Source organism: Cryptomeria japonica, chromosome 1 (assembly GCF_030272615.1).
Source record: "Cryptomeria japonica chromosome 1, Sugi_1.0, whole genome shotgun sequence".
Taxonomy (NCBI): domain Eukaryota; kingdom Viridiplantae; phylum Streptophyta; class Pinopsida; order Cupressales; family Cupressaceae; genus Cryptomeria; species Cryptomeria japonica.
This window is the reverse complement of record NC_081405.1, coordinates 10,502,406-10,528,204: the sequence shown is the minus strand read 5'-3', so window position 1 is coordinate 10,528,204 and position 25,799 is coordinate 10,502,406. Positions and strand designations below refer to the sequence as shown.

The 25,799-nt window shown below is 40.0% G+C and overlaps 1 protein-coding gene across 2 annotated transcripts in view; it reads left to right on the top strand.

The window, feature by feature from the left end:
• Positions 1 to 25,799, top strand: part of LOC131036649 (ATPase GET3B) — a 155,745-nt gene that overhangs the window by 86,055 nt on the left and 43,891 nt on the right. For both annotated transcript variants that reach the window (XM_057968585.2, XM_057968586.2), the window contains exons 8-10: positions 14,997 to 15,074; positions 15,198 to 15,296; positions 15,736 to 15,870. In XM_057968585.2, the coding sequence (XP_057824568.1) occupies positions 14,997 to 15,074; positions 15,198 to 15,296; positions 15,736 to 15,870 (312 nt within the window). The remainder of the gene's footprint in view (positions 1 to 14,996; positions 15,075 to 15,197; positions 15,297 to 15,735; positions 15,871 to 25,799) is intronic.

Sequence of the window (25,799 nt, the reverse complement as noted above, 5' to 3'; positions counted from 1 at the left end):
TGCTGCACCCAGTCGTCATGATCGGTCACCCCATTGGCTGACCAAATTGTTTTACATGTACGACAATGCATGAAGGAACCAATCTTAGTTTTGTCCATGTCAGAGTACCAATCAATGGTAACTCCTCTTAGCGTGGCTGGGAACTGCTGCACCCAGTCGTCATGATCGGTCACCCCATTGCCTGAAGAAGGCCTTTTGTGAGATTTGCCATTGTGAGATTTGCCAAGTGATGGGACACTCCATCAAGGAATGCCCATACAACATGAAAAGCCGAAGTACGCAAATGAGCCAAGTGTTGTTCACTGAGCAGACCACAACATCCGCACCAGCGGGTACGGCCCAACAAACCAACACAACGACATCATCTGGAGATTACCGGGACAACAGATGCGGCGGCGGAAGGAATAACAACAATAACAATAACGGAAGCCGTATCTAGTATGACGCCAAGGGCCGACCAATGATCCAATGTAGGGCCTGTAATCAGTGGGGGCACTTCGCCCGTTTATGCATGAAGGAAGCCACCCCTCAGCACCTCTGCTGATGGTGTGGGCCAGGCGACCATGAGGACGCAAATTGCCCAAAGGCAGGGGTTAATCTCCTCAACATTGATAAGGCTGAGAAGACTGGTGACAAAGAAGTACTAGCGATCACCCGCGCTCAGACGAAAAAGGCCACTTATCTCGACCCCCGTATGGAGAAGGAGAGATTACGGGAGGCAAAGGGCAATATTGAACGTGAGATGATGACCGAACGACAGAACAACGAGGTGGTGAGTACATCTGTCATAACCCCTCTTTGGACATTGGATTATTGTGATTAAATAAATACGATAATTAAAACATTTATTAACATTTAATAATATTGGAAAATCGTCTCATTTATGAGACTTCACGATTTTCCTCTAAAGTGAGAGGGTTGTCATAATCCCACATCCTGATGATGTAATTAATAATAGATTTTGTGATTCTTCATCATAATAATAAATTATCATTTATTATGTAATTAAAAATTAATAAATATTTATTAAATCAGCAAAACAAAGTATTTATTAATTAATTGATAACAATAAGTATTTATTAATTAAAATTAATAAATGCGTAAATGATTTATAAATCAAAAATAGGATTAATTATTTAGTATGGTAAGATAGCTAGTACTTGATAGACTAAAGAAAAGGTAGAACATCCTAGGTTGGATTCATGTTAAGATAGTTTTGTCTATTAATCGATTTCGTTAAGTTATAAATATATTGGAAATCGATTAATTACGGTTAAAACTGTCCTGAACCAAGTAGGGGACATTACAACATCACCCCGTACGGAAGCTGAAAATAACATCATTGGGCAAGTACTGCAGATGGAAGTATCTATAAGGGTAAAGGACCTTCTAGAAACAATGCCACAGTTAAGAACCGCCATTTTTAGTTCCATACAAACCACTGCGCAGGCCCCTATGCGGGCCACACGGGCGGAAGTTCCGGTCAGCCCCTCGGCTGACCCAATGTTGTTGGCCTTAAATAGTGGTCGGCATCCTGCTGTAGTAGAGATGGGAATTCTCGGGGCTATCCTCAAAGACACCATCGTGGACGAAGGTTTGGGGGTGAATGCATTGCCAGGGATACGTGGAAGAAGCTGGGGAAGCCAACACTATGGCCACCCATGTTCAACTTGGTAGGTGTAGACCAGCACGACATCAAGCCACTCGGCACCCTGATGGCCCAGCTGGTCACCATCGGCACGCAACCCTTCATACTAGATTTTGTGGTAATCCCACTCAAGAAGAAGGGGTACGACGCCATCTTAGGCAGAGGGTGGCTAGTTACAGCAAAGGTGAACCACGACTGGAAAAAGAACACCCTTTCTATGGAGAAAGGGGGGCGGAAGTACACCATTGATTTGAGGACCCAAGTTGTCGGCGAGGAACTGACATCATCTTCGGAATCGGAGGGTGAAACGGGGCTGCAGGGAGCCCAATGACGAAGGGATTCTCAAACTAGGAGAGTGCTCCAAGGATGAGACAGGGTCATTGAACGGGCTCTTCCACTGGCAGATGGAGGATTACGAAATGTTCCAGAGCTACAGGCTCGAAGTAGAGGAACCAGAGCAAGTAACAGAGGAGGTGTACCTGCTAGAATACAGAGAATATTGGAAGGGAGATGCCCCAAATCTCGGTGACGTAGATAATCCCAAGATCATTTGTGTCGGCAACAATTGGAACCCTGTGTGCAAGGCCGCATCCTTTAAAATCTTTATTCTTCTTCTTCTTCTTATGTACGGGAAGGAGACTGTGGTCCCTGTAGAATTTGTGGTTCTAGGTCTTCGAATGGCCATTGAAAATAGACTTGCCACCAACGGGTCCAAATTGAAAACCTACCACGAGAAGCGTGCAGGGGGCCCGAGAGGCCGGAAGGACACCCGAGAGTCCGGAGGGGAACCCGATAGGATGGAAGGGGACTTGAGAGGCCGAGCAGGCGACTCGAGAGGCATGGGACCAAAGCGGGAGACTCTCAGGTGAGGCAAACCGAGAAAGGGTGATCCCAGAGGCACGAAACCCGAGCCGAATCTGGACAATTAAAAAAAAAGGGGGGGGGGGAAGCCACCAGAGATATAAAACACGCACAAGCAACCCAAATGCACATCGCAAAACCACGCACATGCAGTAGCCCAAACATAAATCGCACGCACAACGCCGACAACACAACGTGCAAGCACTGGGCAGGCACACGCAAGGCATACGCAGCCATACACAGCCATCCAGGAGGTAGTTAAGCATTCGGCATTTAGAAGGAGGCCCGTACGGTGTGTATGGTAGACGGTTGGTCATGTATTCCATATGGGGTGATCCGTACGGTAGAGGGGTGTTGACTGCACGGGAAGGTGGCCATACGATTGGAGTTGTCAGTGCTGTTGTTGACCGTATGGGGAGGTTGTATGGCCGGGTTGCCATCGAGGACATTACAGTGGAAAAAAAAAAAGAAAAAAAAAACGACGACGACCAGATTGAAAAATCATTCAATGACATCTGGAGCTAGGACGTTGAAAATATTAGAGTGGAGAAGGGGGGTTTTTGACATCTTAAAATATCATAGAAATGATGTGCGCCATGGACTTCCGTGTGGTTTTGAAGGTTGTAAATTGGTGTTGGCGGCCCCTCGACCCCGCGGGGGTGTTGCCCCAGACCCCCATTTTATTTTTGAGCTATAATACACTTTTTGAGTTAGGCAAAGGGCATCAGAAAAGGCACGATAAGTGTTGGGTTGTCCCGTACTGTGAGAAAGAAGCCTGAAGATCAGCATTGGCGGGAAGCCATAAGCCGTAGAGGGATACAGATTTGGAGGTTGCGAACAAACAGAGTTTGAGGGAAGGCATTGCAAGAACGCGAAGTCATACAACACCAGAGAGTTATTCAGTTCAGTTATCAAACTTTGGGGAGTGTGATGGAGGATTTGAGGCGTCTCCTAGCCTTTGTTCCCGAAGGTTGTGGCCACTTCCAGGCATGAATGGTACGCTTTGAGGAACTCGGAGTATGTCTCGATTGGACATGAGGTTGCCTTGGTGGATGCATAGAGGGCTCGGGAGGAGCTGACCACCAGGTTGGAGGCAGTAGTAGCGTGAGACTTAGCTCAGCGTACTGTTGACGTGTATTTTGTACACTATCAAACACAGAATAAAATACCCAAGGGTACCTTATCCTCTCTTGAGTAAAGCCTCTGAATGCTGAAGATATCGCGAAAAGGATCAATCAGGGTGACTTCAAGGTTCTTCGTTGTAGGATCTCTACGTGTGGATAAGCACCAGTTGTCGTTGTAAATGCTGTTTCTTCAAGGGGTCTTACGCACTTTGAAAGCTGGTCCGTGTTGCTCTCACTCGATTTCAGGAACAGGATTTTTCCTAATACTAACAAATCCTCAAAAAAGATCAAAAGATAGGGGTTTCAAGAGATGAATTCTAATCTAATCCTAAGAATGACTCGATGTAGGCTAAGCTTGGTAAGATTCTACCAATTTCAGTATTGCCAAGAAATTACAACTTTACTGGAATTGATGTGATCTTCTAAGGTGATTAGTGTTTTTCAAATCATCAAGGATTATAGATACTATCATAAAGATACATATCAATATTTCAATGATAATTGAAGGTTCAAGCAATCTCAATATCTCCAGTTGACCACACAAGGCGTCCTTACAATCAGTAAGAAGATAGTGGTTTGGATATGAATCTCACCAAAGATCAAGCACAACACTTAGTCCTTCAAACTTAAATACTACTTCGACTGAGAATGATTCAAGAAGATAAACAACCATGAAGATAGCCACAAGTATTGCAATAAAACACCATAACTTCAATATTTTATTGATCCCAAAGCCAAATGGACAACAATTGTTCAAAATTCCTTCTTCACTACTCAATCTTGCTACACAATAACTTTCTTCTCTCCAAGCTCTAACTATTATCTATCTCTCTATCTTCTACTTTTCTAATTTTCTAATTACAAAATGAAAATGAGTGAGGGTATATATAGCATCCTCAATTACAATGAACGACCCAGATCGAAAGAAGATCAATGGCTGAGATTTTGACACCTAAACCCTAATTAGGGTTTGTTACAAAAAGTTACCCTTTTAGATGAACATTATTAAATGCATAGCCAAATATTTAATTGGCACAAAAGTCGAGGAAACATAGACCAATGATAATTAAGATGCCACATCATCCTATAACAACCTTTCTTCTAGAACCTTGTTCCCTTTCCTATGCTCTTTTTTAGCATATCCAACGAATCTGGACACAATTCCTTCAATCTCAGCAATAGGAATCTCAGGAAGATTCTTCATTCGTTCCTCCAAGTGAATGACTTGATCAAAAGCCGTGAGAAGAGCTGTTTCCCATCCAGGTTCGAGTTCCTTGATTTTTTCAATCAGGAGCATGGTAGTGAACATCAAGTCTCGTTGCTCATCCGTGATGACATTTTCCTCTTTGCAAAAGATGACCTTGATTCTTTCTTCCAACTCTTGGATGTCCACATCTGTCTCAATCTCGATCCGTCGGTCAAGAATGGTACACAACACCTCAAACACCTTATCCTGAATTGGATGGATGACACCTTCAATTTGACTGCATTTGGTGTTGATGTCTTTGAAAAGAACCTCTTTCATCTGGAGTAGAGCTGACCACTGTAGTAGGTTGTGAGTTCCTCCATCCATTATCGTTTCTTGTGCTAGGATCCTCCTTGGTGTTTGCCTGATTACTTGCAGGACCGGAATGATAACATCTCTAGTGTGAGCGAAAGCGGCTACAGTTATCATTAGATTGTGGATAATCTCAAGGACCTGGATAGCTCAATGGATTGTCTTCATTATTCTTGTTGCAAATTCAACAGCTACCGTGTGGGATTTATCAATCCAAGAGCTCATAAGCTGAACCAAGCTTTTGACCCTTTCTGCTTCGCCAACTGATTCAAGAGGAAGTGCCTGCAAAGGAGATATTGTTGGATCCTGACGTCTCAAGGGCTGATTGAGATGACTAAAATAGCCTCTCCAAGCACCTCTCTCTCTCTCAAGTTTCCTATTCTTCTCCATTTCTTCCTTAAGTTTGTCTTTAAGTGCTTCGAATGAATCGGTTGCCTCTTCCATTGCTTGCTCAGTAGTGAGTGGACCAAGCTCGAATGTTTCTAAATCATACTCATCTGCAAGAATCTCACCCTCATACTTGTCCACTACTGGTGTAGCAATCTGCAATTTCTTGGATCCTGTCTCATCTCTTATTACCTTGGACATCTTGGTGGCCTTCTTCTTTTCCGTTATCTCTTGAGAATTTCCTATAAGGCTCTCTAAATCAATTACATCTTCTTCTTCTTCAATCACAATCACCCTTGTCAGTCTCTCTTTCAACCAATCCGAGATGGCAGATCTTGTTTCTCTAACTTGTATTTCCTTCGGCAGTGGTTCATCCTCTCGGGGGAGATGTCACTTCATCATCATTTCCCTAATCTTCCTGTAGCTCAACAATTCGGGGAGATTGACTTGATGAATGTTGAGGTGTCTGTCCCTTCTTTGGCTTATCATTTTGCACCATGGATTCCATAGATTCATCAACGTCAGGTATCATCTTCTCCTTACCTCCATCTTGACTTGCCTTCTTTCCATGTCGAGAAGATGTGCTTGATGGGCGATCTCGATTGGCCTCTTGCTTCTTCTTGGAAGATTTTCTTTTCTCAGGTCTTTCTTTCCTCTTTGTGCCTCTAGGATGAGAAGTGTCCTCACTTACGCTTGCTTCTCCTTCTTTTGGTCTTGCCTCCAAAGTAAAAGTCATTGACACATTCTGCTCTCTCAACTTCTGATGCTGTACATCTACCCATCTGCGAGTACATGATAAAACAGGAGCCATCAAGGCTATCAAATCCAAAACCTCAGGCTCGCTCCAATCTATCTTCACTCTTTTATCTTCTTTGTCATAGGACGACTGGAGGTATCTGCCATTGTCCTGGGCTTGATTTGCCACTCTGTAAACTTTGCATTTCCTAATGAAATCTAAAGGTAATCTGGAATGCATCTTTCTTTTAACTTCTAAATCACTTGAGAGATTCATCCAAAAGTCTTCTACCTAAAACTCATGACCGTACTTCCTAGCAACTGTCGTCTCCATATAACCATAGGATCAAAATTCTCCCGTGGGGCAAAGAAGGTGAATGAATACAAGGCTAATTCTTTCTCTGCATCCTCCGAAGCTTGAGTATTAGGACATACCTCAACTGAATTCCCCAATATGATAGGTACGGGAACTCCATTTCCATGCTTGTGTTTGGATACCTTTGCACAAGCTGCCAACTGTCTGGTTACCTCAAGTAGCACTATCTTGTTTGTTGGATATCTCGGCAACATGTAGGGAGGTGAAGGACACCCATGAACTCTGATATATGTAAACTTTTGAAATTGGATGAACCATGCACCATACTTCTTCACAAGTTCTTGTGCATCCAGAGAAGTCGATTATGAATCCCACCTTGCAATATCCTAGTGATGTTCATCGTGAAGGTATCATTGACTAACTTGTAGTCACTTCTCGGTGGATGATGCAGATGACCATAAGAGTCACAAACTCTCACTTCTTCGGGTCCTCTTCCAATCACTCCTCTGTGAGGTAGCCCTGCATACTCGAAACTCCTGATCAAGGCATATATGACATATGAGCTCATATGAAATGATTTGGTAGGCCTTAGTCTTCTCAACAGCACATCCAGGCTATTACTAATAATTTTGGCCCAATGAAGCATTCCTTTTCCTTAGACTATCACTTGAATGAAGAAGAACATCCACTTTTCGAAGTAGAAGGCTTGAGGAGCCCCTATAACTCGATTGAGCAAAGTTATCAAATCTCTGTACTCCTCTTGGAAGTCGATCCTATGTGGTGTGTTGGGAATCTTGTTCAGGCGAGGACAACTTTTGAGCAACCAATTCTTGTTGATGAGATTCAGACAAGTGTCGGGATCATCTTCGTACATTGACTTGGCTCCTTCTAAACTTTTGTAAATCATATCTTTATGCTCTGGAAGATGAAGAGCTTCACTTATAGCCTCCTCTGAAAGGTAAGCTAAGGTGTTCCCTTCCTTGGATATGATCGATCTTGATTGTGAGTCATAATGGCGGGCACACTCGATCATCAGCTCATGACACTTGACTGCTGGAGGGAAACCTGCCGCCTTGATGATGCCACTTTCAATTATCTTCTTCGCAACAGGTGATGGCTTGCCAATGTAGGGGACCTCTCGAAACTTCTTCACATTGAAGTTCCCCAAGTTGGTATCTCCGACATTGCTCCATTTGGACACGATCCTGGTCTCCAATTCGTCGTTCTTTTGATCTTCTTTGATGAGAGCCGGGCGACTAGTAGATGCTCCTGCCTTTGGAGTCGCCATCTTGACACCTACACAACATTTCACACTTAGTAATATATCTTGAAGTGTAGAAATTAAACTTAAAAGGAAGATTTAAGATTTTAATTAGGAAACTTCATGATAAATCTTGAGTTATCATTTCCTAATTAACCATGCAATACTTAGATTTTTCCAAAACAAATGTCCAAAAATCAACTCTTCAACAAGGGTGTTAAGATGATTTCGCCATACCTCCTCTTGAGTATTAAACTCTAAGAAATGATGTAAAAAATGAATTTCGCTAGGCAAAGTGTAGATCAAAGCCTTCTCTTGGATGAATTGCGCCTCCTCTAGCTTGGAAAAGAATAAATTCCACTTCCTTCTAGCCTTCAACACTTGAAAGAAATTCGCTCCAAACCAGCTCTATTTCGCACCTCCAATTAGCTCTCCAATTTCGCACTTAAGGCAATGATTGAATGATTTGAAATGTGAAAAAACTCCTCCAATATATAGAGCGCTCACCCCTTTGCTTCCTCTAGGCCGACTTGGCAAAAAGGAGGTTAAAAATAAATAAAATCTCACAAAAAGGGGGCCGACTTGGTTAATAAAAACAAAATAAGGCCTTGAGCGCTTTATATTCAATTTTAATTTAATAAAAATTAATTTTAAATGCCTCCAAAATAAAAGTTCAATTTTCTAAGGCTTAAAATCAATTTATTAAATGCCAAAATGCTTTAATTTAATGCTAATTTAATTTTAATTTTCCAAATGGCTCAAAATTAGCAATTCTGGCGATCAAATGCAATTTGGAGAATATTAATTTTTTAAAACAAGGCTTGATTAAACTTTCATGATGATTTCGCCCTGGGCCCTCTCTGAGGGTTAGGAGCGATTTTGCAATTTTAGCCTTGAATACTTCACATCCTGACTTGAAAATCTCTTGGAGGGTAAATTGATATCCAATTAAGGCGTTGCACTTCAAATTTTGACATTTTTCATGAGGAAAATAGGTGGAAATGTCAATTTCGCCATGAACCCTCTCTGAGGGTCAGGAGCGATTTTTCAATTTTAAGCTGGAATCCACCTTAACTTGGTTGTTGACCCTTCAATGTCACTCCCAAAATCCATTTCCTTGCACTACCAAGTTAATTCAAGGGTCTAGGGCGATTTTTCAATTTTAAGCTGGAATCCACCTTAACTTGGTTGTTGACCCTTCAATGTCACTCCCAAAATCCATTTCCTTGCACTACCAAGTTAATGCATCAACAATTTTGGAGGAAATAATGTCCTTAAAGGCAATTTCGCCTTGGACCCTCAGCAAGGGTCAGGAGCGATTTTCTATTTTTTGCTCAAAATTAGCATTTTTCAACGTCCAAAATCCCTTCAAGACATTTCAACTAGGCTTCCTCACTAACTTCCAGCCTTTGCCCTATCCAATTTGGGAAAAAAAGTGCAAGTTTGATATTTGTCGCCCTAGACCCTCTCTGAGGGTCAGGAGCGATTTTTGCAAATTGGGCTTGATTCTCCACCATTTTTCATTGAAACTTCATTCGTCATTAAGCAACGTCCTTCCTTTATCCTCTTCATCCAAATTTGCTTCGTTGTTGTAAGGCAAAATGAGAGTTTTCAACATTTTCACTCTGGACCCTCTCTGAGGGTCAGGAGCGATTTTTCATTTTGTGACCAAAATCATCAAGTTTTAAAAGCAAAACATTATTCATCATGCTTTTGGAGGTCTCTTCGCCTTAGCCTATCCTTGCCTTAGCACAATTTTGAAGAAAACATGCAATTTTTGTGATTTTCGCCCTGGACCCTCTCTAAGGGTCAGGAGCGACTTTTTGGTTTTAGGCATATTTCTCCATCCTTTGGACTCCAAATTGCCTCTAAGGCATAAAACATGATATCCTCTTCCTATCCACACAAGATTTTGTCTCAATTCCATAAACAAAGGAGAGAATTATGAAAATTCGCTCTGGACCCTTGGCAAGGGTCAGGAGCGATTTTTGCAATTGCCTTCAAAATCCTGACTCTCAACAATCTCTTTTCTCTTCAAGGCAATTTAAACATTATTTCAAACCCATGCCTGGCCTTGGCTTTTCTCAAACTTGGATGAAAAGATCCTATATTAGGTTTTTCGCCCTGGGCCCTCTCTGAGGGTCAGGAGCGATTTTCCAAATTTGGCTTGATTGCCTCTTTTGTTGATCATCCAAATTATATTCAATGGGTAAAACATGCTTTCCTTCATCCATTCCAATCATAAAAATCACTTTGACCTTGCAAAAAAAATGCACATTTGAAAATTTCGCTCTGGACCCTCAGCAAGGGTCAGGAGCGATTTTTGCTATCTGGACCAAAATGCTTCACTTTTCATCTCAAAATTTCCTTGCTAAGGAAGATGTCGTCTTATTTCATGCTATGAATAAGTTCTCATGTCCAAGAAAAGTCAAAAAATGTGCATACAAAGAATTTCGCTCTGGACCCTTAGCAAGGTTCAGGAGTGATTTTACCTTTCCTGGGCAAAACTCCTTCAATTCATCATCTTCAACCAAGTCTGGATACTTTATCATGCTCACTTCATCCTCCACCATGCCTTTGACATCTCAAATCAATCAAATAAGGCTAGAAATGACCTCTATAAGGTTTTTCGCCCTGGACCCTCAACAAGGGTCAAGAGCGATTTTCCTGTTTTCAACAAGGTCCTCCATCATTTCAAGTCAAAACTCCTTCAGGTGGGTGGAGAAAGTCATTCATTTCCCTTTCACGCTCAAAGCTTGGTCTCTTTTCACTGCAAAATGAGGGAAATCAAAATTTCGCCTTGGACCCTCAGCAAGGGTCAGGAGCGATTTTCCCTTTTAGTCTCCAAAAATCATCACTTTTCTTGTCTTCAAAACTTCAATCGCCTTAAGTAACGTCCAATCATCCTTCCGGGAGACCCTGCACAAAACAATTTAGAAAAGTCAGTGACAAATATGACTTAAACAATATTTTCGCCCTGGACCCTCAGCAAGGGTCAGGAGCGATTTTACCTTTCTTGGCTAAACTGCCCAGAATTTAAGTCTCAAACCACTTCACCAGGCAAAATTAGGTCACTTTTAAGGCCAGGAACCGGTTAGCAAGTCCATCAAAAACAAGAAATTGTACTTAGGATAAAATTCACCCTGGACCCTTAGCAAGGGTCAGGAGCGATTTCTCTGTTTCAGGCATCATCTTGCTTTCCAAAAATTGATCAAAACTTCCCCAAGGAAAAACATACAATTTCTCCTTCAAAAATGCTAACACTTAGTCAAAATTGGATTTTACCCTAAAAACCCTTATTAGTCCTAACCTAAGACCTATTTGACTCCCCTGAAAGGCTTACCTTATTTCAATCATCTCAATTCTTCGAGAGGACACTTAACAATTCTCCAAAATTTGACTGGACTTAGCTTGAATGATGCCAAAAGGGAACCCCTAAGGTTTAGCCCTAGCCCAAACATACCACTCACTTACTCAAAACCCTAAAAATAGAGAGAAGAACAAGCAGAGAGAAAGCAAAACAAAGCGAAAAGAGGGGGTCCCCATTCTAATGGGGTGATGTGTGAAATGGTCACAACACGTACCCAGGAGTTGGATGCCGAGAGGGCAGCGCGGGTGGCTATCGAGGACAAATTGGCTAGGGAGACAGTATCATTTGAGTAGCAGTTGGTGGAGGCTGAGACTGAAAAGCGTGTCTTGCAGCCAAGTTTGGTTCAGGCACAGGCGGACTCTGATGTCAAAGGAAGCCATAATGGTGAAATCCGCACTTGAGCATCGGATGGTAGCAGAAAAGGGCTTTTAAGCGAGGACGCAGCAGGTGTATAAGTTTCGGGCTCGACTAGCATCAACAGTTTTGTTTAATGTCATCTCTATTTTGTCTTAAGTCGTCTGGAGACGACTTCTTTTCTTTTGGGGGGGGATTATGTTGGTGGCGATATTGTACACGAAAATAAAACTAGTTAATTAAGTTGTAATTATTAGTTGGCAACCGAGGGGTGGCAGTTGCGGTGCAACGGTTGGCGCTCGCACCCCCTCGGTATCTTTATATACTTCCGAATGTAACTCGTGATAGACGATTATGAATGGAATAACATCTCTTATATTTGACCTGATATCTATGGCATTATTATTCTGCATTACGTGCTTTATCTGTGTACTTTAAGTTATTCACCTGAGAGGGCAAACAAAGTCTAATGTTGCTCATTAGATTGGTGACAAAGTAAATGAGGTTAGCAACTATTATTTATGCAATTTCTGGTTTTTAATATTGATCATTATTTTTTGTAAGAATGTCTGTGCATCACATTTTGAAACAACAATACAAATACTTGGTAAGAAAATTCTTTGTGACTATTTTGAGCCATAATACTTGCATTAATGAAGTAGTTATCAAATTTAGACATTGTGGAGTGATGTTCTGATGATTATTTATCACACTCCAAACAAATTGTAAAATGCAATAAGACCAGCAACATACAAGTTGTTTGACAAAATGCTCATACGAACCCTTTGGTCAATGATATGAGATAATGATGAATTTATGACTAGAATGCTAGTTGCAGCAGTTCCAAGTGTTTGCATTCCAGAATACTCCATATTTGATTTCATGCAAAATGTTTGACAAAATGTCCATGCAACAAGATTGGTGAATATTGCAAGTTTCAAGCAAATATTCTTGTCCGGCTTACTACAATTCTTTTTCATAGCAATGGGCATTTTGAAGTCAATTGGCGTTTTATTCTATCATGTCAATGCTTTCACTCACTGGCCAACTCATGGTTTTTTTGATATCTGAGACTCCCTCCCGCCGACCTTCCATTTTCCTGGCGATGTTTTGACCCACTGGCAGCACCAGCTTTGCAGTGTTGCAATGGCTCTTTTTGGTGTGTTTTGAAGTGAGCAACACCATTTTTTGGCAGGTGTGAAGTTTCCTAGCACTTATTTTCAATGGCATTTATTTTTGATGGGGTGCTGAAAACCCCAACAATGTTGGAACCTTCCTCATCAATAAATGCCTTTCTATCCATTGATTCCAAGGCTCTTACTAGCATTTTGTTTTTGTTGCTCAAGGCACCCTCCACTAATTTTCAACCGACAACATGATTTCTTTGGTTGATGACAACTTTCCATTGTGTTGCTGGTACTTCACATGCCTTAACTAGTAAATTTGTTATATGTAGACAATTTTGATGCGACATTTTTTGCTGGTTTGTTTTAATGGATAGTTAGTTTAGGACCCCAATGTTTTCATGTATACCCAAGCATGATTAAGTTTTCCCCGAGTCTGAAATGAGATTAGCAGCTTTTTATTCACCACTCAATGCTTTTCCCAGCGACCTCCCTATTTCGATACCGACATCCCTTGTTTTCAGCATTCTTTTTATTTCTTGGCATCTCTTTCCTGCTGGATGGGAACTTTTCTTTTTTCAGCATCAGTTCCTGGTGGCTAGCAGTTTTGAACATCAACATGTTTTTTGCTTTCCTAGTCGAGTCTTTTTTGCATGTGAGCTTTTTCTTGGATCCAACAGTGTGATTAAAAATTCTCAAGGACCTTAATTTGGTAAATACTGGCCAGCCTTTGTTTTTGGTCACTTGATGTTTCTCTCCCAACCTATGGCGAGTTGCTAATTGATGTTGGTTTTTCACATCGACAGCTGTGATCGTGTTTTCCAACAACATTCCCATGACTTTACAACTTTTCAACGCTTTTTTGTCAATTTATCTTTTTTCAGGCATCTTAGCCTTTTTTCAGCATTTTATCAGCAGTATTTGACCTTTTCCATTGACATGGGACTTTTTTTTCCACCAGTTCGGGATATTCTAGCCAAATGTTGACATCAGTAGTATGGAATCTGGATGACAAATTGCAACTTATCTTCTACATCTATGGAGATTGGGCTAAAGTTGTCAACATCTGATGATTCATCTTCCACTGACGAATCACTCTACAACTTGACATATCTTACATTCACTAGACTAGATCTTTGCTTTGCTGTTATCTATCTTTTTAAGTTTTTGTCAAACCCAAAGTCTCTCATTGATTAGTTGCAAAGTGAGTTTTGTAGTTTTTTAAAGGTTCTCTAGGTATTTTCATAGTTTATCAGAGGACAGCAAATTTTGGGCCGATTGGATACACAAGGTAGTTGATACTCAATGTTGTACTACTGGCTGCATCTTCTCCTTTGGCTTAGAAGTGGTTTCATGGCAAAGTAAATCTTAACAAACCATAACTCAATCTTCCACTAAAGCTGAATCCTAAGTAATTGTGAGTGCTAGTTGTGAAGCAGTTTGGTTACGGAAAATTTTGACAAATTTTCAACTTCCTCAACATACCCCTACGCTTATTTTTCTGACCGTTAGGGAGTATTGAGGTTGGTGAAGAATCTCATTTGTCACGTTTGAACCAAACATAATGAGATTCATCATCTTTATATTCGACAACTGTTGGATTCTGAAGATATTTCTCTTCATTATGCAATGTTCTTAATTTGATTAAGTACACCATTTTCTTGTCCAATTCTTTGGTTTCAGACCTTAAGCTTTAAAGTACTCTCAAATCGTCTACAGTTGGTAACATATAGTAGTGACTTGTCCCTTCATTATTGCAAAATACACTTCTTTTAGTGTGTGCAGGCAACTAAGCTTTATTTTTAGATTATTTGTGCGTCAGTATGCCTATATGGTTCAATCTAATGTTATATTTTCATCTCCAAAATGACAGGAAAAGACATTTAAAAGAGATTAAACATTAGAAAGATGTAATCTATCATAGACAATGCTATATGCCAAACAAAGAAGCCTCATTAAGAGGACCTCTCCATTCTAACCAATTACTGTAAGATCTCTTAAATATTTTAATAAGCTGTCCTGATGTGCACACATGTATTCATCTGTAGGCGTTGCTGTGTGTGTGTGTGTGTGAGAGAGAGAGAGAGAGAGAGAGAGAGGAGAGGTTCTTTAAATGTGCTGTCTTGATGTGCACACATGTATGCAGGTGCCTGTGGATACCTGAGAGAGGAATTGTGATGACATCTTTTAATAAGAATATAAGTTGAATTTTGCTTATGCCTTTTTTATAATGATAATCTTTTTTCTCATGTTGTCAGTTAAAGCAAAAGTTGGCATCAGCAACTGATGCTATCAAGTCTGTGTTTGGTAAAGGTGGGGAAGCACGTGAAAATGCTGTAAGTTGTAAAATTGTAAATGATGCACCTTTTTTCCAGTGAAAGTCTTAGTCAAACTATTGTCTGCCATTATTTTAATGATTATTTTCCTATATATTGACAATCGATATGGTGTATTTCTAGACTGACAAACTAGAGCAACTCAAAGAGAGGATGGCAATGGTTCGAGAATTATTTCGTGATAAAGAGTCGACTGAATTTGTTATTGTTACCATACCTACGGTATTTATGTCTATTCTTTTAATTTACTATTCAGAATTTTAATTTCTGCATATATTAATGCATGAAGACTGCATTGGCAATAGAATGTAGGGGATAGAAATTTTCCAGATTTCATCAGTTGTATCTTGACCTTCGTAATCCAGCCAAGAAACACTTAAATCTTTTAGCAACATTGGAGGATAATTATTGGTTTTTTAAAAAGCAGTCCATATTTAAAATAAGAAAGAGCAATACATCATGAAACTGACCAACCTAATACAAAAGAATGGCCATATGAATAAGAAAGGTAAGTAGAAGGATGACAATAAAATCATTTAATTTTTTCTTGTCTCTTTGTAAGAATCATTTCCTTTAATATTAAATGCCTACTAACTAGTACTTATGGTGTGAGAATTGCAGATGGATTAACATTTATTTCTCCACATTTGTTTGCAAATAGGTTATGGCTGTAAGTGAGAGTTCAAGACTGCGAGCTTCACTAGAGAAGGAAAATGTTCCTGTAAAAAGGCTTATTATTAATCAAGTTTTGCCACCATCTTCATCTGACTGCAAGTTTTGTGCAATCAAAAGAAAGGTAATTTTTTTTCCATTTTGGAATATTGTTCTAGTCCTGTTAAAGTTTATGAAGGCATATGTAATGTCCCTTCTCAATTTGTCTCTAAACCCTGCAATTTTTTTGAGACTCCTTTCCATGCGATACTAGGACGTTAGTGAAATACTGAATGACATTGTTAAATATCAGTATTCATTAATGAAACCCTTTTTCACATCAAAGGCTATTAGTATTGCAGCAATCTAAAAACTTATAAAATTTAAACATACTAATGCAAATATCAAAATTACAGTAGAAACCCTTATACATGCATTTCTCAAATATCACAAATTAATTGAAGCAGCAGAAGAAACCCATTAATTATTCACTATAACAGCAGAAATCAAACTCGCCATTAATGCTGCAATTAGGAGCTGAATGGGAACTATGGACGGTGGTACAGATTTTATAGCAACTGTAAGGTCATGCCAGACATTAAAGGATATCTTGTGACTGTTGGAGAATGGCGTAGCAGGGCCTCCCATTTCTGAGGCCTCTAATGATAACTTACATTTATCCATTTGTTTGTGGATGATAGATTGAACGAAAACTCAACTTAGTGTCCAACTTTGTCCATGAGGTATGCCAAAAATGGTTGACAAGTTTTGTATCCCTTTTGAGACAATTCACTTTGGTAGCCTATGCAATCTTACTACCTCTCTAAAGCTCAATATAGCAACATGAGTGATATCACTTGCCTTCTTGCAACGTGTCAAGTGTCCTATCTTCAAAAATATATTTATAACAACAAAAAAAGAATCACTACCTTGTTGAGTTTTTAGAAACCACAAAGAAAGTCTAGACACACATCTTTCCATGGTCTCTAAAATATGTGCAATGACTGATGTAGACTTGTATTTTGACTCTTCTCTTTAGTCTTTTGGCAAACTCTGCAACTTTTGCAACAGTCTTCACATTTTCACTAAGCTTTGGCTACTAATAACTTTTACACATCTGTGCCAATGTTTTGTCCACCCCAAAATGTCCAACCAGACCTCCACTATTCTTCTGGTTCAGCAAGTTCTCGTTCATTGAACCATGAGTTATGCACAAACACTGCCCTTTGAACCACAAACTCTTTTGTGTGAGATAATCTAGTTATGGAGTTCTATCCATGTCAGTTGTAATCTTACAGGCTGCCTAATCTTGCTGAAATCCACATCATCTTCTTAATACACTGTCATGTATTCAAATCCAACAACCTCAACTCTCATTTTATTCAACAAAAGGTATCTTCTACTCTATGCATTAGGTACCTTATTCAATCTAGCACTCCTATGCTTTAAAACAAATAAATAATTTTGAAGAAACTCAATGCATTTCATATGCTTTTTTCACAACTTATCTTGGCTGTTAATAAATTTTAATGCTTGATTTGATGATCTGAGAATATAACAAATTTCTTTGGTAGCAAAAAGTGTCTCCATTTCTTCAATGTTTCAACAATTGAATAAAAAATTTGTTCATATACCAAATTTTCCAATTTAACTTCATTTAATTTCTCATGGAGTATGTGTTGTGCATTTTGCACCACATCCCCGTCCCTTTTGACAGGGACCCCCATTTCGCTTGCCCTTGGTACAAAGAGAGGAAACTATCGAATAGTTGAGCATGTCAAAGCCTTCCATGACCAATAATGCATTGAGTATGGGTCATTCGTGCTTCAAGATTTGAATGTCTTCCTATAGAGCACTTGCAATCACCAAAATCCCCGTCTAGGAGAGAATAATCCCGAAATTGAAGAAACTCAGCATTGTGGCGAATTTAGCAAAGGGATAAATAGGATACCGAAGCCAAGGTAAAATCGAAGAGTGTTCTTCATAAAGCCGAAGTTTCTCATAGGCCATCAAGGAACGAAGGTATTGAATTAAGAAAAAAATCGCAATTTATCTAAAAAACCCGAGTTCCTCATAACCAAAGGCCCGAAATAGATTAAGTTTGGTGATTTATAAATTTTTTGAGAATTTAAAGTTCACATTTACCCTAGAAGAGCTAAGTCTTGCAGAAGGCGAACAAAGTAAATCGTGCATTTTCTCTAAAATGGCCGAGTTTGCTAAGAGCAAAAAGAAATCGCTTAAGAAAAAATCGCACAAACCATTAGGGTGTCAAAACGCTAAGGGGAAGTTTGACAGTTTTAACTAGATTGTGAGCTTTTGCGATGAAAGGCATTCTCATATTTCTTCTTCAAGAGCCCGAATTTTCTTAAGTGATAATCAAATCGAAAAGAAGTTCGGCATTTTTATTTGTTTGGCGAGAAATAAAGAGCTCGCATTCTTTTCCAAAGAGCCGAATTTACAAAATGCAAAAAGAGCCAGGAGGAAATCTCGCATTTTCACCAATAAACCCGAAGATTCATTTAGCAATAGGCAAATTCTTAAGGCAAAACTCGGCGATTATGTGCAATTTGTGAAAAATTCATAAGGTTCACATTTTCTTAACCAAGGAGGGACATAATGAAATTCGCCCAATCTCTTCAAATGTGCCGAATCCCCTTTTGGTAGGATAAACAAAAAAATCACACATTTGGGATAAAAGTCCGAGTTTTATGAAGAAGGGCATTTAGAAAACAAAGTTGCTAAAAAGAGTTGCGCATTTTGATCATAAGGCCCGAGTTTCATATTAAGTGTAAAGGAGCACAAAGCAAAATCACACATTATGTGTGAAATGACCGAATTTGTTTAAGCCAAGTGAAGTTAGGTGTTTTGAGCTATAAAACAAAGTTCTCTTTTTGTTTTAAAAAAAGCCGAATTTCATGTTAAGAGGGACGTTTTTAAAAAAAATGTGGAGTTTGGCGTTTTCTCAGGTCAAATAGCAAAATCGCACCCTTTCATCCGAAAATGCCAAGTTTGGTTAAATCGCAGATTTTTGCCTAATACCCTAATTTCACAAAAGGAGATTTGTATTGTCTTAAAAGAAAACATCTTTCATCTTCATCGAAATGGAGCCCGACGTTGCCCTAAAAAAATTTAATATTTGTTAATTTAATTTATTTAATTTTTGAAAATGGTTAATTCAAGTTGAAATGGATTGTTTGCAGATCGCAATCGACGCTATGAAGCAAGAATGAAAGAATGCTCCGCAGAGTGCAAGGTCGAAGCGATGAAGTACAAAAACGCGTCATCTCCTGAACCGCAAAGTTGAGATCCACCCTCAAGTCTGAAGACAAAAAGAACACTCAGAATGCTACAAGTATATGCATTCTCAAAAATACACAGCAGAAATTAATTCCAGAAGGTCAGTTTGCAAAACTAAATTGCTTAATGTAAAGAACTACCTGTGGGCCCCGTCTAATGTATTCAAAATAAGGGAACATAGGTCAGTTATTTCTAACTACCGGATTGACCCGAATTGATGCCAAATAGTGGTCAATAGCTCGAAAAGTGATTGGGAGGATAACTGAGGATTAACTAGGCATGGGTTAAAGCTGCCAAGTTCTAGAAGGCAAATCAGGGCCCTTGGATGCAGTCAATCCTGGCCTCTGGTTCAATTATGTAAAATCTATAAAAGGTAGGATGTCTCTCATCGTAAAGGGTTAGAATAGGTTAGATTTTTAGACTCTTAGAGGTTAGAATTAGTTAGATTTTAGTAGTTAGATGCAATTTGCAGATTAGGAGTAGCATAGAACTGCTGCAGAAATTGTTATAATGCCAGCTGAAGCAAATATATGAACATTGAAATATGGTGTTTGTTGTCTTTGTTTTCTCCTGTTTGCATGGTTTCCCTTCAGTTGGTTAGTTAGAGTTCAATAGTTTTAATGGTAAAATGTGGGGGGTATTTGATGCATTTCAGGTTCATACCATCGAGGGCCTGCTGATTGTAGGTCACCGTGCATGGTTACTCTAAACCTTACTTGTGCTTGCTTCAATCGTATGTATTTGTTTAAGGTTGCGCCAGAATTGGGTGCCTAGATGAGTATCTTCGATCTAAAAATCCTTCATCCCCTTGGAGATTGCATCGTTCTTGTTGAGTTGTGAGGGTGTCTCTGGCGAAACAAAAACTGGTATATCGAAATTTGTCTACCCACAACACTAGTCATTCCTATCATTGCACTTAGGGTCCTTAAACCCTTCTCTTTTGCTTTTATTTCCCAGTCCAAGAATCGCATCATCGTTGGATGCAGACCATCTTGTTGCAAACGTAAGGCCCCTTGTGTTTCTAGCAAAAAACATCAAACTGCTGAGTTATCCCGCAGTCATGACTTGACATTTGGAACCTTGAGGTTGTCCCCTTTGATCATATAAAACAGCATTAGGGATTCCTTACGCAAGAGAGGATAGGTTACTTAGCTAGAACATTCTTATCTGCGTAGGCCAGAGAGAGTTGTAGTAATATGATTTTAGCCACGTCAACAGTATGCAATGGGCATACTTTCTTGATACAAAACTATACTAAAATCGTTGTTCCACTTGCATCATAGTTCTCTTGAAACACTTTATTAAGATGTGGCAATGTTAGAACTATTTGTTCAGTCACTTTCTATAAGATTCCAACTAGGAATCTTGCCGAATCTGATTACTTTGGTTTGATTTTCAATCTTTGACCAGCAAAGTATTTTTTTTGGTTTTTGGTTTGCCAATGAGAAATGAAAATAGAATGCAATACATGAAAGAATAATTGACTAAAATGAAAACTCAAAATTCTGATTTTATTACCAGCAATTTACAAATTCAAAGAAATAACTATTTATGACATCGAAAGCCAAAATTGGCATACCAGGTATCCCACGCTAGCCTGGATGAGCTTATTTTATTCGTAGAAGTGATGCACTGAACAATACTGGAGCCTCCAAGTGCTATCAATTGTTCCAAAGTTATTTCTTTGCTTCACTAATAATTATCTAAAACAAATAAATTAATAAATGGCAGATCTGATGCAAATTCTCCAAGGTTGCTAGGCAAGACCCCCAAATTCCGGCAATTTTCCTAAATGAGATGCTCGTGGAGTCTTTATGTGCTACAATATCTCTGAAAACTTGATGATCTGCTGATGTTTAATGCTGACAATGAATTTTGAAACAAAACCCAACACTAAAATCCTCCAATTTATTTATTCTGATTTTCCAGGCAAGGATGAGGGGTACGGCCTGCAATAATTAATACTTATTTTGTTGGGAATGTCTTCTAATCTGCCCATCTGTTATTGCTATCTCAGACCTGCTGTAAATCTATTAGTTCCTCAATATCTTGGCACCCAATCGCCTGAAAGAGGTTCCTTTCTATGGTGTAAGTGTGTGGGTTTACATCCAAACACTATGAATGATTGAGAGTTTCCATTCCCAATCTGAAATCCAACCGAAGCTTGTTGTTGCAGACCTCTCCAATGATGAAAGTGTGTAAAAAATGAATCAAGGAATGCAAAAATGGAGGCTCACGAATTGCTTTATGCCTCCCAATGCCTTGATGCCAACCCTAATGAGAGATTCCAAGATTCCATTGGAATCTTGCTCCTCCAAGACCCCACGCCAACCTTGAGGGTTAATTCCTCATACCAAAATTGACCACTTTTAAAAAAAATACTTTATGCCTAGGTAGCGTGCAAGGGGGGAGTAACTTATAATTTATCATTGACCTTTTAATTACCCCCTTTATAAAGTTAATAAAATAAGTCTATTTTTAGAAAAAGTAACTTTATAATGAAATATTACAAAGTTTACATGATTTAAGCTCACCAAGGCCAAGAAAATGACTAAGTATAAATCCCCTTGGTTAGCCAATCATCTCCTAGCCCCTGAACTTGCTTGCAGAGATGGCTAATAGGTAAATCTATGCTCTTGAGTGATCACTAGCGAAGAGGGGACATTACACTTTCTCCTTAAAAAACTGAACTTTTGTGCAACTTGTTGTGACGTATTCACACATTGCCCTATTGCAAATGGGGACCCCTGCTTTTTTGGCTTTCTAGGGTTTTCTTTCTAGGTCTTTTAGGGTTTTGTCTGTTAGCCTTTGCGTGATGAGTGTTGTCAGGGGGATCACTGGATAGCAGGCTTTGCTTGAGCCATGGTGAGTCCACGGGGCCCCAGAATTAGGGTTTCTTTGAGAGTCTTACTTAGGGCCTGGTTTTGCTCTTGTTGCTAATTGTGTCTTGCTTGGTAAGTGAGTATCATCCTTAAAGGTCTGAGTTAGATCAAATTGGTGAGTGATGAAGTCTGGAATGTCACCCCGATCTTCAAAAGCCCTGAAATTTGGCTGTCTGGAATGTCTTCCTGATCCTGAAATTTGACTAAGTTTGGAAAATTGAAGAATTCTCCAAAAACTAGATTTTGCATTATAACCCCTGGAGGTCCGAAACCACTCTCAAACATCCTGACAGTATTGTGTTGGGGAAAAAGCGAGACTAGGTTAACATGCCCTAATCCTACCTTTTGACACACATTACGGAATACGAAAGAGCCTAGAGGTATCACACAATTGGCTACTTCTTTTTGTGAAAGAGAGAGCCACGGGCTACCTATTAGGATTTCTATTCCTTTGTTGAAATTGAAAGATAAGATTATGCAAGTTCAATCCCTAACCCTAAAATGCAAGTATGAACTGATAACAAGATTGCAGAATTGAACTTAAACAATGGAAAGCTGCAAACACAAGGACAAGACAAGAATGTAGATGCGTACCCGGAGTCAAAATTTGATTGAAAATGTTCGGGACGGGGGCGCGGGCGCCACTGTCCTGATTCTGTCCCGGAAACTGCACTTGAAACTGCCGTTTTGCACTCTGGAAAACTGTCGGAAATGCTGTCTGTCAGGAGGACCAGGGCGCCCAGCGCCTCTGTCCCAGGGACCAGGGCGCCCAGCGTCCCTGTCCTGGCAGGACCAGGGCGCCCCACGCCCCTGTCCTGGTCTTTTGCTCTGCAATTTGGTGTGGAGTGCTGTCTCGACCTGCTTTTCCCGGATCTGCAACCTGCGGCGTCGTCCGAGTCCCGAAACCTGCACTTGTATCTGAAAAGGGTATGGTGGGCGGCTATATAGGGTTTTGCCTTAGTCAAACCCCCGCTTCGGTGATTTCCACCTCCACGAATAGCCAAGTTGTATTGTAAATGTATTGTGTGTGCAGACCTTGTGTGTGTGCAAGATCCTAAAATGCAAGTAAGCAAACTAGAGCAACCTAGAAAGTAAACCCTAATTGCTTGTAAATGATAATGTAAATGCTCCAAATCAAGATGCCAAGTGATCTAAAGCATGAATGTAAGTGACACAATGAGGCTTATGCAAAGACATGAAAACAACATGAAATCATATCCAACCCCAAGGGAGGGGTACAAGCCAATCTTCAGTCGGTGATCCCTTATTGCTCTTCAATACCTTCAAAGCCCTAAGTGAATGAATGGATTTGATAAATGCTTGGAGGATGAATGTTAAGAGTTGCTGAAGTCTTCAAAGATCTGCTCTTTCGCTGCATATGAGGTTCCTGAAAACAAAATTCGGATCCTTTCCAATGAAGAAAGAGAGCTCTTATGTATGAAACCCTAGGTCTTAATTCCAACTTTTGGCCGACCTAGAGATTGAATATCCCGCCAATTTCTTGGGGTTAAGCTTTATTTTATGACTGGATCGTGCTCCTAAAATTTCGGGAAAAATGTCCGGGACCGTGTGCACTCCGGGCGCCATGGTCCCGACAACTTTTCACCAAATTTTCAGGGCCGTCAGATATGATGATTTTAAAGAGAATCCCGAAGTTACAGGTGATTTCGAGATGTTTTGACCCCCGAAATCAAGCCCCCAAGTTCAAAAGAAGGCCTAATTAGGGTTTTTGATTAGATGATGTATTGGAGGAATAAAATGAAAAGGGGCACACTTTAATGAAAGGGCCCGACTTTATGATGTGAAGGATGATGAAATAGGACCTTAGACCTAATTAATTTGATTAATTAAGTGCTAAAGGAGAAATGCAATGCAAAATGTAAAATGCACCAAGGCGGGTGCTAAACTAGGTGTGAAATTGTACCACCCTAGCAAGTGCGTACAATTTACGACGCTACAAGTATATATGGAATATAACTTAAAGTATAAGAAAGATATAAAGAAATGTCACTTATACTTAAATGTTATATTCCATAAAATGATCCTGACGGAGAGACCAAAATGTCAAATTTCGCTCCTGACCCTTCCAAAGGGTCCAGAGCGAAATTCTCCATAAGACATTCTACTTTGACCAAAACCTAGAACTAACGCATTCCCAGGCTTGAATGAAGGTAAAAACGCTTGTTTGAATGAAGAAATGTGAAAATGAAGTCAGGATCTTGGCCAAGGTTAGGAATTTCGCTCCTGACCATTCCAAAGCGTCCAGAGCGAAAATCCCCTTAAACCTCAATTTCTCACTTATCAAGGCCAAGTTTTGAGTCCTAAGGCATGTATGGAAGTATTTTGACTTGTTCCTAAGCCTTAGAGAGCGACTTGAGGTGGAGGAGATGAAGGATTTTAGCCAAGAAGATGAATTTCGCTCCTGACCCTTCCAAAGGGTCCAGAGCGAAATTCTTGAAAACACTCATTTTTCCTTTAGCCAAAGTCAGGACCAAGGTGGAAATGAAAGGAAAGTACTCTATGTTTGCCTCCCAAGGAAGATTAGAGTTTGAAAAATCAAGAATCAAGGTCAAAACATGATTTTCGCTCCTGACCCTTCCAAAGGGTCCAGAGCGAAAATCCTTATATCTCTTGTTTTCTTCCTTGTTTTGGCTAGGAATTGGCATGGTTAAGGAGGAATTAGTATGTTCTTGCCCTGAGAGGGAGTGGGATGCTTTAGAAGATCAAGTTTTTGCCTAGGAGATGAATTTCGCTCCTGACCCTTCCAAAGGGTCCAGAGCGAAATTCACTATAAACGTCATTTGCTACCTTGTTTGGGCTTGAAACCTTGTTCCTTAGGTGGAAAATGACCTATGTTTGCCTAGAGAGAAGATTCAAGTTTGAAAAATGAGCAATCAAAGCCTAAAACAAGATTTTCGCTCCTGACCCTTCCAAAGGGTCCAAAGCGAAAATCTACCTAAGACTCATTTCCTCCCTAGTTTGACCAATTTTTGATGTCCAAGGCATGTTGAAAGAGAGAATGGGCATATTGAAATCCTTAGGGATGTTTGAAAGCATTGGAGAATGAGGGTTTTAGCCAAGAAAGGAAATTTCACTCTTGACCCTTCCAAAGGGTCCGGGGCGAAATTCCTTGCAAACCTATTCTTTTGACCTTGTTTAGGCTTAAGACCTTGTCCCTTGGGTGAAGAATGATGTTTAGTTGCCTTCTAGAGAGGATTGGAGTTGAAGAGATGAAATGTCAAGTCAAGAATGAGATTTTCGCTTTTGACCCTTCCAAAGGGTCCAGAGCAAAGAAACTGGACTCGGACTCGGCTCGGACTCAGCAAGGCCGACTCGGACTCGGACTCGGGACTCAGCATCAGACTCGGTTGGACTCAGGAAAGTGAAAAACTCAAGAAATTTAGAGATTTTTAAAGATTTAAAACTTGTTTCAGGCACCCTTTATTGAATACACCTTAAAGACACAATAACATCATCAAACTCGGCTCATTTGATTACATACACAAGTATACATCAATCACATAAGCATAAACACAAGTTGTAGCTGAAGGAAATAACAAACATAGATATATAAATATTGTCAAATGTATACAATATTACAAAACTCATGGAATAAAAAATCCATGTCATCATATGATCATCATCAAATGTTTCATACAAATACCAAAGGTAAATACAACTACAAGCCTATGGCTCAGAGGAGCCTACACCCTCCGGCCCCGGCCCCCTACGAAGGCGTCTAAGGTAGGTCCTAGATGATTCGATAGCCATAGCCGCTCCCCGTGACACCATGCCATGCTCACCAACATCAGGAACATCCGTGTCACTATCTGCCTCTGAATCTCCTATCTGTACTCGTGCTCTCCGCTCCTCCTATGCCATGGCTACAGTCTCG